The sequence below is a fragment of the Heterocephalus glaber genome, unplaced genomic scaffold (genome assembly GCF_053883595.1).
Source record: "Heterocephalus glaber isolate CG9 unplaced genomic scaffold, H.glaber_assembly_v1.0 deba00001442, whole genome shotgun sequence".
NCBI classification, from domain to species: Eukaryota; Metazoa; Chordata; class Mammalia; order Rodentia; family Bathyergidae; genus Heterocephalus; species Heterocephalus glaber.
The window spans coordinates 56,352,747-56,371,396 of NW_028258296.1; the positions used below are offsets into that span (position 1 = coordinate 56,352,747).

The 18,650-nt window shown below is 40.1% G+C and overlaps 1 protein-coding gene across 4 annotated transcripts in view; it reads right to left on the reverse strand.

Moving 5' to 3' along the window:
• Positions 1–18,650, reverse strand: part of Otud7b (OTU deubiquitinase 7B) — a 59,732-nt gene that overhangs the window by 11,744 nt on the left and 29,338 nt on the right. For 2 of the 4 annotated variants that reach the window (XM_004853949.4, XM_021265858.2), the window contains 5 exons: positions 16,172–16,321; positions 9,170–9,358; positions 7,179–7,406; positions 5,255–5,356; positions 3,992–4,119 (listed from right to left, as the gene is read on the reverse strand). In XM_004853949.4, the coding sequence (XP_004854006.1) occupies positions 3,992–4,119; positions 5,255–5,356; positions 7,179–7,406; positions 9,170–9,358; positions 16,172–16,256 (732 nt within the window). In that variant the 5' untranslated portion in view covers positions 16,257–16,321. Of the gene's footprint in view, positions 1–3,991; positions 4,120–5,254; positions 5,357–7,178; positions 7,407–9,169; positions 9,359–16,171; positions 16,322–16,590; positions 16,732–18,650 lie in introns of all 4 variants that reach the window. The other 2 variants (XM_087213373.1, XM_021265860.2) reach the window with 2 other exon arrangements.

An 18,650-nucleotide genomic window follows, 5' to 3' on the forward strand; every position in this document is an offset into this window, starting at 1 on the left:
TTCCTACAATGTACAAGAAAAAAAATTTGTTTACTAAGAAAATTTTTTAATTAAACTCTGATGCTTTCTTCCTAAAAACTCCTTTCTTTAAGAATCATCACTGTGCCACGCATGGTGGCACACACCTGTAATCCTACCACTTGGGAGGCTGAGGCAAAAGGATCTCCACGAGTTCAAGGCCAGGCTGGGCTACATAGTGAGTTCAAGGTCAGCCTGAAGTATACAGCAAGACCCTATCTCATACAACAACAACAAAAGAATCATCACTGCCCATTAGACATAGCTCAGACTCCTTACAAAGCCCACTTTCTGGTCTAGTATCTCTGAATTACCAGTAGTTCCTGAAATGTGATTTTTAGAGCTCTGAGCTTTTGTCTAAATGCCTTCTGTCTGGAGCAACCCACTCATTAGCCACCTGGGTGTCAGGATGGCCAAGTGGTCTAAGGCGCCAGACTCAAGCTCTGCTTCTCGTTAGCTACCTGATAAGCAATTTCTTAACTTTCAGGACAAAACTCAACTATTACTCCCCTATGAGGTCTTTCCTAAATCTCCCTTACTCCTTCCTTTGTGCCCTGCCTCTCCAGCTGCTACTTAGACTTCTAAACTAGAAGTCACAGCTATTACATTGTATTGCAATTATTTATTTACAGATCCATCTACTATTTTTCTCTTGGGAGCCAGGACCAAGTTTTAGCAATATGCCCAGTGCCTCCTATATGATCAGTAATCAATAAATACAGGCTAAGTAAACTTTAATTTTTGGGTTTTTTTTTTTTGTGATACTGGGGATTAAACCCTGGGGTGCTCTATCATTTCTGGACATTCCCAACCCCTTTTATTTTTGAGACAGAGTCCAAGTTGCCCAGATCAGACTTGAACCTGCGATCCTCCTGCATTAGCCTCCCAAAGTGCTGGGCTTATAAGCATGTTACCACCACACCTAGCTTAAAACTGTAATTTTTATTAAAGGAGAGTGTGTAGTGGTAACAAATGATTTAAAAATACTGTACTGGCTTTAGGATGTATATGATGATTTGAGAGACAAGTTGCTTTTTGCGTTTATTTTATTCTGGGTTTTTGTTGTTGCTGTTGTTTTATTTTGTTTCATTTTGTTTTTTAGACAGGGTCTCACTATGTAGCCCATGCTGACCTTGAACTCATAGAATTTTCCTGTCTTAGTCTCTTAAGTGCTGGGATTACAGGTATGTGCTACCACACCCGGCTTTGAGAGACAAGTTTACCCTACTAATTTTTACTTGGCTTACATTAGTATTAAAATTGAGTGTGCACTGCTTAAGCACACATTGACAAGAGTGGAAGGACTCTTACTGGAAACATACGGGGCATCAGGAACAGATAATAGGATTTAAAGAGTTACTGTGAACATACTTTAATATTTTACTTTAATAATAATTTAAGAAGACATAGCTATTTTCAACTTGTAAAATGCTACCACAGATATTATTTCAATTAAAAATAAAAGAACAACACACAGGTTGCATATAGGGAGGAAGCTCTGATTGCTCCAATATACACAACACCAGAGGATCCGACTCTCACCTAGTTCTGACTCATGTTTTCATACCCGTAACCACTAGGTGGCATACACTTCTAGCCTTATTTAATACTGGGCTTTATCATCAATTTTAACTCAAAACAAGGAGGTCTGGGATATAAAAAATAATTTAGTTTGGTGTTCGGTATTAGGAAACTAAAGCTCCTCAGTCATCATCCTCCTCTTCCCGTTCCTACTCCCAAGTGGGAGAAAATCTAAACAAAGACGATTGTGTAGGGCACATCAGTAGTATAGAACCTTCACCGCGCTGAGCAAAAGGAGTAAAATGATCGTTCTTTCACTAGCTACTATTCTCTATGCATGCATATAAACTGGAGGGAAGGGCAGCTGATCCAGGATAGAACTTAAGTATTTCTGTCTCCTGGCTAGATAATATTATAATCTAATCTAATCATATTTTTAAAATAGTCACTATAATAGATTTAGTAAATGGAATCAGATACTTTCTGATTGTTGCTATCATTTCCACTCATTAGCTGGCATGCTCTGGTTTGACCTTTTCTTGTCCTTGGAATGGTCAAATCTAAGATTACAGTATGGTGTAAATTCAACAGTGAAGAGGTCAAAGGCCAACTACTGACTGAGTTCCTTTCTAGGTTGGCTCTAGCTCAGCAAAAGAAGATTACCCCCCCCAAAAAAGATTACCCCAAGGTCCAGCCTACCCTTTCGTGTTAATAAAAAATGTCACTTATTAATATTAATATGCCCTTGTCCCTGTTAATATATTTCTAGGGCAAATTAGATGATCAAGGAAGGATATGATCTAAATATCATCCTACTTTTAATAACTGGAATATTTGTTTTTGGAGAAATAAACATAATACATTCCTATTTACATATTTTAAATCTTCAAGCCATAAAATTCTAAATAACTAATCTTTTTTTGTTTTCAGCACTGGGGATTAAACCCAGGTCGTTCATGTTGAGCTACATCCTCAGGTTTTGGGGTTTTTTTTAAAATAAATTTTAAGAGTAGTCTCAATAAGTTGTTAATTTGCCACGGCTGGGCTTGAACTTATGTTCTTCCTGCCTCAGCCTCCCAGAATACTGGGATTATAGGCATGTGCAACCATACCCACCAAAAATTCTTAGATCTGTATTACTGCCAGTTACGATGGAGCAATAAAAGGAGAAATAAAGAAAAATGAACAAAAAGGAAAGTATCTGAAAAGATATTCCCACACTAACTCCAAAGCATTCCCATAAACACACCAAAGCATGGCAAAAACCAGATATACACAGAAAGCAGAGGGATAAACATGGATGACAGGTAGAGAACGAGCAGACAAGGAAACAGGAGGCCGATTTCTTCATGTAAGTGCATAATACCACTATTAAGGGGAAGGGATCAGCCAACTTTTTCCTATAGAGAGCTAGACTGTAAATACTTTAGGCTCTGCAGACCATACATCATTACTCTGCTCCTGGAAAAAGAAAGCAGCTACACATTTGTAAACATAAACAAGTGAGTTCAGCTGTTCCAATAAAATTTCTTTAATGAAAATGGTCACAGTTTGTCCAACTCCTGTTAAGGAGACGGGATGTACAAATATTACCTTCTTTTCGTCCTTTTTTCCTTCTTTTCACCTTCCCTTTTGCCCTCCCTTCCTTCCTTCCCAGCATTGAAGACTGAATCCAGGGCCTTCACACCGAGCTGTTCCCCCAGCCTTTTCTCATTTTTATATTTTTTTTATTTTTTATTTTTTGGTACCAGGGATTGAACTCAGGTCCTTGCACTTGCAAGGCAGGCAGCGGAACCACTGAGCTAAATCCCCAGCCCTCTCATTTTTATTTTGAGACAAGGTCCACTAAATTGCCCAAGCTGGGCTCAGACTTGCCAAACTCCTGCATCAGCCTCTGAGTGCTGGGATGAAAGGCACGTGCTATCACAGCCAGTTTATTTTCTTATATAAATGTAACCTCATCACTTGCCAAATCCCTGTGTAATAACATCCAAACTCAATTTAATGGGTATACTTTTAAAAATTCTAATCAACCTGAAACAGTAAATGAAAAACAATGTCATATATCAAAAAATAAAGCATTTACAGTTCTATAAGCATAAAACTTAAATCCTTAAAAACCAATCTAGCCTTATTATAAGCAAAAAGCAAAATACAAAAGTCCTAATGAATTATCATATCTCATTTTGCAAAATACTGCCACTATTGAGTTTCTAGCGAATGCAAAGCACAGTATTCACTAACCCCTCTCCAGGTGTGGGCTCCCTGCCAGCTCTCATGACTACATCAGAAGGTACTCGCCCTGTGGCGTTTGTAGCTATCATAACTTCAGGATTGCAAGGGCAACAGCACTGACCTTAGGCGCCTGGAGATACTTCTGTCTGTTCACCACTGGGTAACTTCAGCAACAGGTTAACTAGCAAACAATGTGCTCCCACTTGCACTCTCCTACCTCTTTGTTCTGCTGTGTTTGCTGCCACCTCCAGCGCCTTTTCAATGCTTCTTTCTCCATTCCCTTTTCCATCAGTGCATACAATGATTTCCTCAGTGCCAAGTCCCGATCATGGAAACCCCACATCCCTGTGGCAAGAAAGCACGGTGTAAAATACCTTACAGTGACTCAACCCACTTAAGTTTGAGGGTAGTTTTCATCTGTTTTCACAGGGCTGGTGATCAAACCTCACACAAGCTAGGTAAGTGCTCCACCACTGAGCTACACCACCAGGCCCTCACTTATTATGACACATGGACCCTAGGAAGAAAAAAACCAGGCTAAGCCCAGACTCCAGGACACTCTGGCTATGATTTAGGGAAGAAGTACTTATGAAGAAAAGACATTTCTACCCTGGAGGCACAGAAACTGAGAACTTGAAAGTGGGGATAAACATCCCACCAACACTTGACAGGAAGCCCCATTACTACAGCAAGTCCAACAAATTAAAATACAGGGCAAGGGTGGGGGATTTAGCTCAGTGGCACCGCGCCTGCCTTGCAATCACAAGGTCCTGAGTTCGATCCCTGGTACCGAAAAATTAATTAATTAATAATAATTTTTTTTTTTGGTACCGGGGATCGAACTCAGGACCTTGCGCTTGCAAGGCAGTTGGCAGAACCACTGAGCTAAATCCCCAGCCCCAACAATAATAATTTTTAAAAATACATAACAGCAGGTAAGACTGATCTGATGCACAGCAATCAGCATCAACGCTTGAAGGTTGGGTAGAAAATAGGGACCTTTTTTAAAGCTAAGGGCAAGTAATATATTGAGTTGTAAATAGGCTTAGCAATTTAAGTGTCAAAAAGGACTACTAAAAACTTCTTTTTTACACACCAAAAGAATAACTATTAAGTAGAATCACACACACACAGAGCTATATATCTTTTGCTTATTGCTGCTTTACTCCTAAGGGTCATCTCACAGAGCAGGGCCTAAGCTGAACCCTGTGCTCTCCTCTGCACAAGCCTGAAAGGGCAGGGCTCTCTCCTATCTCTTCCTGTGCCAACACACACACACACATACACACATACATGTACACGTGCATATGCATGCATACTCACCAGCACAGCCTTGCTGTGAAGCACCACTTCTGCCCAGGATGGTTCTGTACCATCACTTTTGCCTAGGATCAAGTTGGTTGGACCAAGTCCTATGCATGAGATTTGATTCAATTTCTTCCTTTCTATAGGAGAATGGAGGGTCATTTTCAAGACTCACCAAGAGAAGCTGCATGCAGGAGGCAGTTCCCATCTCCAGTAGTTGCCAAAGGAAGAAGTCTCTGACAGGTGGGGTCCACACTAACCCACCAATTCAAACGCCCTAAAGAAATATGAGTGGAGGAAAAGGAGACAATTAGCCTCCTCCAGGAAGACTACCCAGAATAAAACTATCGCTCTATAAAGTTTTATATCCTTCTCATTATACAGTATTTAGTTAGAATTTGGTAATCACAACTGTTTATAGATAAGTAGGTCTTAAGCAGAGACCCAGGCATGGTGGTATATGCCTGTAATCCCAGCATTCTGGGAGGCTGAGACAGGAAGATAGTAAATCTGAGCCCAGTCTGGGCAATTCAGAGAGATCCTGACTCAAAAGAGGGAGGTGGATGTAGCTCAGTATGAAGGCCCAGGGTCTAATTCCCAGTACCACTGAAAAGAAAAAGCAGGGACAATTTTATTCCATGGGTACCTGAGGTATCATGTGGAGATGTTTGCTTGCCACAACGGACGGGGAGATGCTACTAGCATCTAATGAGTACAGGGAACCTTCTAAATATAACACCACACACAAAGCAGCATGTACAACAAAAGAATGATCTGACTCAGTGTCAATACTGCAAAGACCACTTGGTCTGACCTTGGTCCTTCTCTTTGGTCAGAAAACCAGTAAATACTGCAGCAACAAAACTCAGCATAAATAATGCACCATAAGTAAAACAAAACAATGCAAGGCATGTATCCTGCATTGTGTATGACAGTAGGCATGTCAGCATGTGTGTGGTATGGCTTTAAAGACAAATACATAAACCAAGAAAATGAGTCTCAATTTAGTAGTCAATTGCCAATTTGTTATTTACAGGAGAAAAATATTTTACAAACAATGCTAAAAAATCTTGAAGCCAGGCAAGTGGCACATGCCTGTAATCCCAAAATTCTGGGAGGCTAAGATAGAAGAATCCAAGTTCGAGCTCAACCTAGGCTGTTTAGTGACTCAGACCCTTTCTCAAAGAAAAAAAAAAAAAAATGCTATCATGACTTTCCTCACGGTAGCCCGTGCTGCCTTCTCCAGGGTGTTCTTTTATCTTGTTTTTTCCTTTTTTACTTGGCCCAAGCTTGCTCTGCAGAGTCAGTTTCTCCCTCACTCTTCATTTTTACCTTTTCAAATAAACTTTGCCAACTGCTTTTGCTTGTTTCATTCAAAAATACAAAAAAGGTTGGGGATACAGCTCAGTCCAAAGACCTATGGGTATCTAAATCCCAATATCACACACACACAAAAATTGTTTGAACAACTAGAAAGAAATACCAGCCTACATTCACTAGCCCAGCTAACTTGCTAACTTTTAAAAAATTATAAATATGTGCATATAATATAGATGGGTATGGAATGAAAAAGCTCCTCTCCATGCCCCCATCTCCCATCTTTTTCCCATGAGAATCTTGAAATACCTAAACTTTTCCCAGAATTCCCAGCTATCCTACCCTATAACTCACTCTAACAATAACTTAAGGCAAATGTGATTGTGAAGGTCAGTAAACTAAGGGAAAAAGGTTTGTATGACTATATATGACTTTCACTACATCAAAGATAGCACTGCCCCTCTCTACTGGCAGGGGCACTCCTGAGTCAGTCATACTTAGTTGTAGGGTTTTTTTTGATTGATTCATTTTTAGGTATTTATTCCTAAACCTTTTATATTGTACATCTGGTTTCCCTTCTATCAAACAGAAAGTTTCCAAAGGAAAGTATTTAATAGGTATCTTTTTTGTAACTTCAAAAAGCACCCCCCTCGGTCCACATTTATCTGGCTAACTCCTGTCTATGAGCACAATCAGACGCACACTTACACTGGAAGGTACTGATCAAGGCCACTCAAGGTGGACAGCAGAGGAAGGAACACTGGCAAGAAACACTTACTGACCTGCCTGCTCCAAGGCAACCAACATGGACTGTTCAATGAGGTCTCTCTCTATGAAGCTGCGGAAGTCTTCGCTGTACACGGTGAGATCTGGAAGCTGGAAAGCACAGATGGGCATTTCCAGGGGGTGCTCATTGCTCCCCCCACCCCCACCACTGGAGGAGACCTGGGACCGGGCCAGGGAGACAATGCTGGAGCTGGCGTGGGAGATGCCCCTAGACAGACGTTTTTCTGCAATGAGAAACGGAGTCACTTAGAACATACACAGCCCACCAGAGAACTCTGCACTGATGTGGTGAAGACTGCCTCCTGACAGAGTTTCCCACCAGAGAAAAACTGCACCAAACACTTCAAACCGGTTTTCTTTTCTTTTTTGAGATAGGATTTCACTATGTAGCCCAGGTTGGCCTCAAACTTGCAGCGATCCTCCTGCCTCAGCCTCCCGAGTGCTGGGATTACAAGTGTGTGCCACCATGCCTGGCGAAAGTGGCATTCTTGCAGGCACTTAAATTAGCACCAAATATACATTCCTCTTTCTACCCTTGTTTGGAATCTGCCTGGCCTTCCTCTTCCTATGGCTCTGTTTTCTTATACTTCCATTTTCCACCACGAAAGGAACTCACTCATTTACAACTTGGTTATTGTTTGGTGGGAGGAAGGAATAAGGGAAATGGGTTTCATTCAGCTAGATTTAGTCAAATAATCTCTGATAATAGTTAGGGTCTTAGAGAATGCAGAAAGGATTTCTCTTATAGAAAAGAAAATTAATGGCATATCTTCCACACACAGGAACTTTTTCCTAAGTCAATGACATCTATTTATATTATTTACAACAACTTTTCTTGATACTCATATTTATCAGAAAATTATAGGGACAGTTAATTCATAACATGCTTAAAACCTTAGATAGTTCTCCAATCATTTATTTTGAGTGTGTTGCACTTGCAATTTTCCAGCTGCTTTTTCACAGTGGGCATAATTTGCTACAGTATTATAATGTATTTGCATGCCTTGAGTTATATAAGGATGCTATTAAGGAGGCAAGAGTTCAAATGTTGGCTGGCCATTCTCAAGCTAGTATCTGCCAGAGATGATACATTAAATAAATCAAGTTGTCTAAAGTTGATTCTGTAGTGATGTCATTCTAAAACATTTTTTAGGTATCTCAAAAGTATCATGTGTCATGATCAAAAATCAAAATGCTATCAAAAGGTATAAAAGACTTTATAAAGAAGTTTCCTTCCAAACTCAAAATTCCTCATCCTTTCTCCCAAGACAATCTTTTATATCTTCCTAGAAACTTTTTGCTTATAGAAAGCCCATACACTTTTTAAAAGGCAAACAAAAACATATTATACATATTGTATCTTACCTTTCTGAATAAGGGTTCGAGAGCTTTCCAAAACAACACATTAAGTTCTACCTAATTCCTTATAAAGGCTGCAGATTATTCCACAATAAGGATGGCTACTTATTTAATCACTTCTTTACTAATGGGCATTAAAAGATGTTTTCAAGTTTAGTTATTATAAAATGATTACATCGTATACGTATTTATGTATTTACTTATTTACAGATATATTCACATATACATGTATGATAAATCCCTAGAAATGAAACTGTTCAAAGACTATATATGGATTTTTAAATTTTGGTGGATACTGGCAAATATTAACAAATTATCACTTTCCAAAACAGGAGATGGCACTGACCCTTTTAATTCTACTTTTATATGAACCTAATGCCATCAATTAGACTGTTATCCTCTTGGCTCTATTTCTTTCACATATCTGAAGGAGACCTTTATAAGGCTAACACTCAGGACGCAGAGACGGTAAGGGACTCCGGTGTGTACAGACCTTAGCCATCTCATCTGGGCTTGGCTGGGATAAGGGGAAGAATCACTAGACTTTCTGGCTCTATTCAGCAGTCCCCGCCCTTCCTACTCTGCAGTATTCACAAGCATCCCTCATCCTCGTCACCCAGCCCTGTACCTTGAATGATGTCATCTTGCCGCTGCAAGCTGGGTCGGGAAGGGCGAGCACACTCCCTATCAGAACAGCCCTTTTCAGGGGTTTGGGAGCCACTGCTCCCTTCACTAAAGGCCAGGGGCAGGCACCCAGCATGGACTTGACGTAGCTGTTCAAAGTCACTGAGGGCAGCACTCACGTCCCAATTTTTTCCTGTCAGGACACAAAGCAAAAAGCAAATTATGCACTCAGGTATAGAGAAATTGGGAAAAGAAACAAAGACCACTCTAACTACACTAGCAAAACCTAGTAAGCAAAAGCAAAGTTATGTAGCTCGGTGACAGAGCACTTGCCTAGCATAGATGAGCCCCTGGATTCCATCACCAAAAATAAAACAAACAAAAAACATCAGTAGGTAAATACTAATACACACTTCAATCATTTTTCTTTGAATTTTCTTCATAATACTTCTATCCGAAATTCAATTTTTTTATTATTATCTATTTCCTAAGTAATGTCCATGAGGGGAGAGTCTCAGAACTCAAAGGGCCTTAGAAATCTAGTAACCTAAAACTAAAGCCTCCTTTTACAGATACAGGAAACAAATCTAAGAGAAGGAAAGGGACTTGCCCAGAGTCACAGCTAGTACGCAGCAGAGCTCAGCAGGATCCAAGCCCAGGTCTCCTAATTCTGAGATCCAGAGGTTCTGAACCTAGGTGCACTCTGGGGTGTCCTAAACAACCTGAAATTCTATGTGCCACTGTGAGTATCTGCATTTTTCTAAAGAAAGAGTTGACAGCTGTTATCAGCTTATCAAAGAGAACCACATTGCCCACACATTTAAATATCACTTACTCTACTAAAAAAAGAAGCCTAAGGGCCAGGGATTTAGCTCAGTGGTTCGGCGCCTGCCTCGCAAGCACAAGGTCCTGAGTTCAATCCCCAGCACCAAAAAAAACAAAAGAAAAGAAAGAATCCTAAGTGATAGAACTGTCATAATGGATTTTTCTGTAGCTTTCAGTCAAATTATTTACATACTGCTTAACTGTTCACATTTTTTCTGCTAGTTCATCTGCCATCAGCTTAATTCCCATCACCTACTATCCCATCTTCAATCCATTCTAAAAATATGCCATGAGATTCATTTTTCAAAGAAGTTCTGATCACTTATTTTGTTCCATGATCAAATCTTTAGATTATGGACGAATGGATAAAGAAGATGTAGGCTTTTTATACAATGGAGTACTACTCTGCCATAAAGAAGGATGAGCTCCAGGCATTTATAGCCAAATGGATGCACCTTGAGACCATACTCTTAAGTGAATAAATCAGACACACATGTTTAAATACCGTATTGTTTCTCCGGTATGAGAAACCGAAAGTGGCAATAAGGACTAAAATGTATAACAGATATTGGGAAATATGAAGAAAACATTCATATGGGAAGGGGAACAAGGGAAGACAGTAGAAAGGAAGGAAGGGACAAGAAGGAAAAATAGGCGCAAAGCTTTTGTACATAGTGAGGGGAAGGGGGCTTGAGGGGTGAGAGGAAATGGGAAAAAAGAGGCAGGAAGTATCATGTACAGGGGCAAATTCCCTATGATGAGTGTTATCATTAGGTATGCCTAAAATGTACCAATAAATGTTTTGTGCCACAACCCACACAGCATAGGGTCCGAAGCTGGGGAGACCGGTGAGAGTTGAAGAAAAAAATGAAGAAACAAGGACTATTCTTGAAAGTTGGGACCAGGTAGAACCATAGCTTGTCAGGAGCTAAAGGCTGCCTAGCGTCCCACGTGCTCTTTATTTATAGTGGAAGGCAAACAGGAGGAGAAGGCGGGGCAACTAGTGCTACATGGCCTATGCGGCCTAGGCAGAACAAGCGTGATTATTTTGAGATTGGGCCATGCGCAGGAAGGGAACAGGGAAGGGTGCATGGTGTAACTGTCTCCTGGGGCTGTGCCACCCAGGGTCTACAATATTTGTCTATGGAGGAGAAAGGGAGTAGGGAGGAGGCAAAGGGCCCTTCTTCAGGCTCAGCCTTCGATAGTTTTGCTATAAAAAAATGTTTAGACAAGGAAAAAAAGATCTTTCAGTTATGGCTCATCATGCCTACAGAAGAGGGTGATGCTCTTCAGCCTGAGAGTCAAGGCTTTCTATGACATTGCCTGCTGTTCTAGCCTTTTCTCAGTGCTTCAATTTAATTTTTTTTTTCCTGACAGGGTCTCACTATGTAGTTCAGGTTGGCCTTGAACTCACTATGTAGCCCAGACTGGCCTCAAACTCGAACTCTCAGCAATCCTTCTGCCTCAGCCTCCTGAGTGTTGGGATTACAGGTGTGCACCACCATGCAACAGTCTTCAATTTCTTTATCTATGAAAATGCAGGTGATAAGGACAGTACCAACCTCAAGTGTGAGGAACAAACTTCCTAGAATGTCTTTTTTTTTTTTGGTACTGGGGATCGAACTCAGGACCTCAAACTTTCCAGGCAGGCGCTGTGCCACTGAGCTAAATCCCCCACCCTGTTCTTAGAATATCCTAAATTGGCTTCCACCTTAGGGCCTCTCCACTGACTATAAGGCCCTTTCACCAATATACCCACTCTGACAACTTCTTATCAGCTTCAGGAATTTGCTCAAATGTCTCATTCTTACTAAGTCCTACCTTGAATGCCCTACTGAAAACCATAATGCACCATCATTCTTCTTATATTTTCCACAGCACTCAACACCTTATAATATATTTATGGGCCAGAGGATGTAGCTCAGCAGCACTCTGCCTGCCTGGCAAGCACAAGGTCCTGAGTTCGATTCCTAGTACCCCCCCCAAATATATATATTTATTTATAATTTATATAGTTACCATGGTTTTTTTATTGGTACAATTTATATATACAATATGACGACATTCATCATTGGAAATTTGCACCTTTACATAATCTCTCTTGGTTCTTATTTTTCCCCCTTCCCCTCCCCTCCCCTCCCTTCAACCCCTCCATCCCTATTTACAAAGATTTTGTTTCCATTTTTTCATTTTCTCATATTAATTCCATTCCCTTCTTTTCTCTCCCCTACCCCTCATAGCTATCATGTTTTTTGACTGTCTTGCCTACTACAACACAAGGGTAGGGAATTTGGTTTGCTTTATTTTGTTCAAGCATCTGAAGAGTACCTGGCACTCAATATCTGTTGAATAAATGGAAGACTTTTTCCTAAATCAATCAGTGAATGTACTTCCGACTGTGTGCAAAGCTCCTTAAAATCAGGCCTTCTAACATTCAATGTATCCAAATATGAATATTCAACATCTTCCTTCACAAAACTTGCTACCTCTCTTCTATGTTCCCCAAGTCAGTGGTGGCATCACAATCCCTCCAGGCCCAGAGATTTCAGTCACTTCCAGCTTCTCACTGTTCCTCCGTGCTTCTCTCTTTGCCCACCACCCAGCCAGTCCTCATGGTTGTTTATATCCCTGAAATAGCTCTCAAGTCTATTCTTTTGTGTCTTTTATTGCCATTATCCCAATTCAGGTCCTCATACTTTCACTCAGTCTTTGGTCCTCTGAAAGGGAAATTCTCTAACTGATATCTTAGCTCTCAATCTCTCCCCATCTCTGACTTGTTCTTTACACTACAATCAGAGTTCACTTTTAAAGGAAAAAATCAAGCTACAAAAAGACAGAGAGTGTGGATTGGATCTGTGATTCCTCTTTTAAACTGTGTCTTAAATCCATCCACCTCTCTCTCTCCACTGCTGCCACTGTGGTCCAGGTCACCATCACCTCTCCCTTGAACTATGGTAATGTCCTTAACTGGTCACTGGCCACATTCCAATCCATTCAGTATCTGACAACCAGTACGCTATTAAAAACCAGAGTCTGATTAGAATCCTTTACCAGCTTTCCAGGGAACTGGGAATATCATGTAAACTCCTTACCATGGTCAAGAAAGGCTCCCCACACTCTGCTTCCTGTCTATCCAACCAACTTCCCACTGCACTTGCACCACTTCCTAAGTGCTATTAGGGTTCTCCAATGTGTCAAGCTCTCTCTTCCCTTAGGCCCTTGGGTAAGAAGATATTTGTCCTGCAAAAATCCTCTCCTCTTCCTCCTCCTGTCTTGCACTGAACCTCCTCAAAGACCTCTGTGCTCTCTAGATCTGAAAAAGGTTTCTCTCCTCATTCTCACTGCACCTCAACTTCTCTTTCATAACATGATCGTTTATACAGTGCCCTTAGCTTTTCCTCATAACATGAGCAGTTGTGCAAGCCTGCATACAGATAATAACTTGTAACATAATTGTTAAGAGCCATACTCTGAAACCAAATTGCAGCAGGTTCAAATCCTATTTAAGTTCACTGAACCTTAACAGAGTGGCTGAGAGAAAAAAGAATATATCTCAACTACCTTGCACATACTGGACACTTGAAAGTATTTAACACATGTTACATGAGGAATGGAGAATGTTCCACATTGTTTTACTTTAAAAAAGGACCCTTCTGAGCTGAATTTCAAGGGTGAGAATAATGGAAGAAAGAATACCGCACTTAGGAAACATGATCAGGGAAAGGGACAAGTCAAACCCGGATGGAACATAGGAAATGTGGGGAAAAGTAGTAGGAACTGAAAATCCAAGTTAAGGGGAAAATTGCACTGAATTAATAATCTGAAATTTAAACCCTGATCTTCTGTTTCTAAACTCTTCTCATAGGTAGCCAAGCAGAGGTCAAACTGTCTCAGCTTCCTAAGGGCTGACAATCTAAAAAATTACCAATGATCTAAGAACTTGCCCCTCCCCGTAAGCTCGCCACTGTGTGTCATTATATATTTTCTTCATCAAAAAGCATCTGCTTTTCTTTTTAAATTTTTATTAGTACATGTTTGCAGTACATAATTACATTCATTGTGAGGAATTGGTACATGTACATAACACACCATGTTTCATCCTTTTTTCCCCTTCCCCTGTACCCTCCTTTTTTTCTGTCAGCCATCAGATTCCTTTATTTATAAGTCCCTATAAAGTTAATTATCATACATACAGATTAACAACCAGGCTAATAGGCCAAAGACAATTACTGTATACTAAATCAAGGTATACTTTTAGATACATTGTCCATGCTGGATTATAACTTTTTTCCTCTCTCTTTTTTCTTATTATCTGTCTTCATACACTGAGTTTCTCATATATGAGAAACTATGCATATTTAATCTTGTGTGTCTGATTTACTTCACTTTTACTTCAAGGTGCATCCATTTTCCTACAAATGACTCAAGTTTATCTTTCTTCATGACACAGTAGTACTCCATCATGTATAAATACATCTTCTTTATCCATTCATATGTTGATGGACATATAGGCTGCTTCCAAGATTTAGCTATTATGAACTGTGCTGCTATAAACATGAATGTGCATATATATCACCATGGTATGATGTCTTTAACTCTTTTGGGAAGATGCCTAGAAGGGGAATAGTTGGGTCCAATGGGATTTCTATTCTTAGTTTTTGAGGAATCTCCACACTGATTTCTCTAATGATTGTAGCAGTCTGCACTCCACCAACAATGAAGAAGGGCTCCTTTTTCCCCACAGCCCCTCCAGGATCTGTTATCGATTGATTTCTTGATGACAGCATTCTCTCTGGGTGAGATGGAATCTCAGTGTTGTTTTCATTTGCACTCCCCACTGGCCACCAATGCTGAACATTTTTTGATCTGTTTATTGACCATTTGTACTTCTTGTCTGCTCATTTCAGATGCCCATTTTCTTATAGAGTCTTTAACTTTGGGGGATCTAAATTTTTTTGAAGTCTTTATATATCCTTGATAATAGTCCTCTGTCTGAGGAGTAGCTGGCAAAAACTTTTTCCCCTTCTGTAAGCTGGTGGTTTTCCCACTCTATTGGTAGTTTGCTGTGCGGAACATTTTAATTTGATGAGATCCCATTGCTGTTTCTTGGGATTATTTCTTGTACACCTGAGGTTCCTTTCAGGAAGTCTTTACCTACACCTACACCTTCAAGTGTTTTACCTATTTTATCTTCCAACAGATTGTTTCTGTTCTAATGTTTAGATCTCTGACCCATTTTTACTTTAGTTTAGTGTGTGGTAAGAGATACGGGTCTAGGTTCAATCTCAGGATGTGGAAACCCAGTTTTCCCAGCACCATTTGTAAAAGAGGCTGTCTTTCCTTCAGCGAAGAGATTTGGCACCTTTATCAAAAATAAGATAGCTAAGTGTGCCTGGAGTTGTTTCTGCATCCTGTGTTCTGTTCCACTGACCCACGAGTCTATTTTTATTGCCAGTGCCAAACTTTTTATCACTGTAGCTTTGTAGTGTAACTTGAAGTCTGGGATGTGATGTTCCCTGCCTTGTTCTTATTGCCTAGAATTGCTTTTGCTATTCTGGGTCTCTTCTGGTTCCAAATGAATTTTAGGATTGCTTTCTCTAGTTCTGCAAGGAATGCTACTAGTATTTTTATTAGGATTGCATTAATTCTGAAAAAAATGCCTTAATTACGATTGTAAATATGATTCCAATCCCTCATAGTCTTAAAATGTAGAATATTCAATTTATATGTATATACTACATACAAACAAGCAAAAGCAGCAAAATGTAAAGAAGAAGTCTTGTAGATAGAGAAATTTGCTTTTAGTGGATTATTATAAATTTTCACTTATATTACCTGAACATAACTGACACTGGAATTAGATCATTACAAATAACAATTGGTTTTGGGTTTTGTTTTTGTTTTGTTTTATTGTTTTTTGAGACAGGTTCTCGGAATATAGTCCAGGCTGGCTTGGAACTTCTTATGCCACTCAGGCTGGCCTTGAACCTACAAGTGATTCTCCTGCCTCTGCCTCCCAAGTGCTGGGATTACAGGTATGGCCCTGGCTCAAGTAATTTAAATGGAAGGCCTACCATGTGTAAAGTATCTTCCAGACCACTTTAAATGTTCCAAATCATCCTAATGATAAATATCAATCATTTCACTTTCTCTTTTCTCACCCCCAGCCCCTGTACCTTACCTTCCAGGAGATCTCGGGCTAGCCCTGGCTCTGCTCCTGTGGAACGGACAAAATCCGACAGGACAGCATCCATGTCCAGGGTCATGTGACCATCAAGTACCTTCAGGCAGCTGGATGTGGTAGGACATAGATCAAAATTCAAGTCTCCACCTGAGAAGGAAACAAATACATAAGGCTCAAATTATACTGGAACAGGATGATCACAGCCCAATTTCAGCAGCTTCTTAACCAACTGGAGAAAATAACTATTTTAGCTTATTCATTCCAGTTGACTTTTAAAACAAATCAATTTAAATTTATAATGAGGGGCCGGGGATTTAGCTCAGTGGTTTCGCTGTCTGCTACACAAGTGCAAGGACCCGAGTCTGATCCCCGGTACCAAAATAAATAAATAAATACATACATAAGTATATACATACATTTATAATGAGTCTGGGGATGGTGGTGCACACCCATAATCCCAGCACTGGGGAGGCTGAGGCAGAAGGATCATCATGAGCTCAAGGCCAGCCTAGGCTACATAGTAAGTGTAAGGCCAGTCTGAACAATAAAGTGAGACCCTGTCTCAAAAAAAAAAGAAAAAGAAAAGTAACATTTTATTTTCTAATTCTTTGTTAACATTAATGACTTAATGCCTACATTAACCACAAAGCATTCTGAATACTGGTTTTCCTCTACTTTGTATGATGTTTCTTCCATTGAGTTTGCTATCTAAGCTGAAGGCAGGAAGCAGCAGACTATGACCCTAAAGGACCCGCTACCTTCAGTGCTAACTTGATACCTTGTTTATTTCTTTCCTGGCACTTGATACACTCTGAAACTTTTTAAAATCACCTGACAGTCATTTCTTTTCTTTTTTCATTTTTTTTTGGTACCAGGGATCGAACTCAGGACTTTGCGCTTGAGAGGCAGGCAGTGGCACCACTGAGCTAAATCCCTGGGCCTAGTCATTTCTTTTTTAAATTTTTTGAAAGTAGGAAACGTGTGCGTCTTGTTCACTAATATATCCCTGCATGTATTACTTGGCACTTGGCACACTGGCCCTCAGTTAATATTTACTGAATGAATGAATGCATACACTTAATAATTTTAGGATTGAATAGTTTCTTTCCTCCCTTCTCTCCTTGCTTTTCCCTCTCTTTTATTGTTTTGAGACAGAGTCTCCTATGTAGCCCAGACCGGCCTCAAACTGCCAATCCTCCTGCCTCAGCCTCCTGAGTGCTGGGATTACAGGTATGTGCCACCACACCCCATCTGGCTAGGGTTCTGATCCTAGCAAAGGAACTGGAAGGAGTAAACTGACTGCTAAATCTACTCAGGCAATAAACTATTTATTTTTTGTTTCTTTCTTGAGTACTAGGGATTAAGCCCAAGGCCTTCACACTAAGCTACATCTTTTCTTTTTTTTTTTTTGGTACCGGGGATTGAACTTGGAACCTTGAGCTTGCACGGCAGGCAGCGGCACCAATGAGCTAAATCCCCGGCCCGCTACATCATTTTTTAGTTTGACACAGGCTCTTGCTAAATCACTAAATTGCCCAGGCTGGGCTCAATCTTGTGATACTCCCGCCTCAGCCTCCCAGAGTGCTGGGATAACAGGCAAGCACCACTATGCCCAGCTTGAATTTGTTTTTGAGAAATGACAAAAGAGAAAGTACTCTGTCTTATACTCTTCTAGCAGTACAAGAGATCCATGATTTATTCCTATCTGGAGCCCCAACATTTAGCACTGCATCTACAATACAGCAGGCAGTCAGTAGACGCCCAGTAGTAAATGATTAAATGACAAAGTGAAGCTCTAATCAGTTGCCACCACAGCAAACAATTTGATCCTCATCAGGTCAGAAATTCTAGGGTATTTCATCTCCTCTCTATTTCTAGGGTCTGTCCTGGTCCCGATCCTTCCTTCAAAGTTTTAAAGACTCTCCTTTCTAAAGATATGTCAACCATATGGTTACTAACGCCCACCACTCTTGCACACTTCTGACCTACATCTGTACCTATTAACTAGGTGGCTTCAGTCAAACTACTTGCAGGGTTTCAGTTGCTTCTTCTATAACCTACACTTGGATTAGATAACATCTAAGGCTCTTTCCAAGTTTAAAAAATGAATTATTTAGTTCACTACTGGCTCAGAAGCTATGATCTTCATGTTCTCTTTCAATCGAGGTATTATCAATGTCTAATTTCCTTCAGTTTCAATACCATTATTATGAAAAAGGGCCATTAATACACAAAGAACTTGCAGTCTTGGATACCTCAAATTGAAAATGTCAAGCTATAAAGTAAATCAGTTCCTTACAGTCTCTTTTTAAGAATGAAATTCCTTCAGAATTCATAGGTGAATGAATGGCTTTTCTCATCCCTAATGCAGGCAAGAAATTCCTACTCCAAAGCACATTTTATTGTCTTTGATCACAGAAGGTCAAATGAAATAAACACATGAATAATCCAAAACCAAGGGCACAGCTAGAAAATG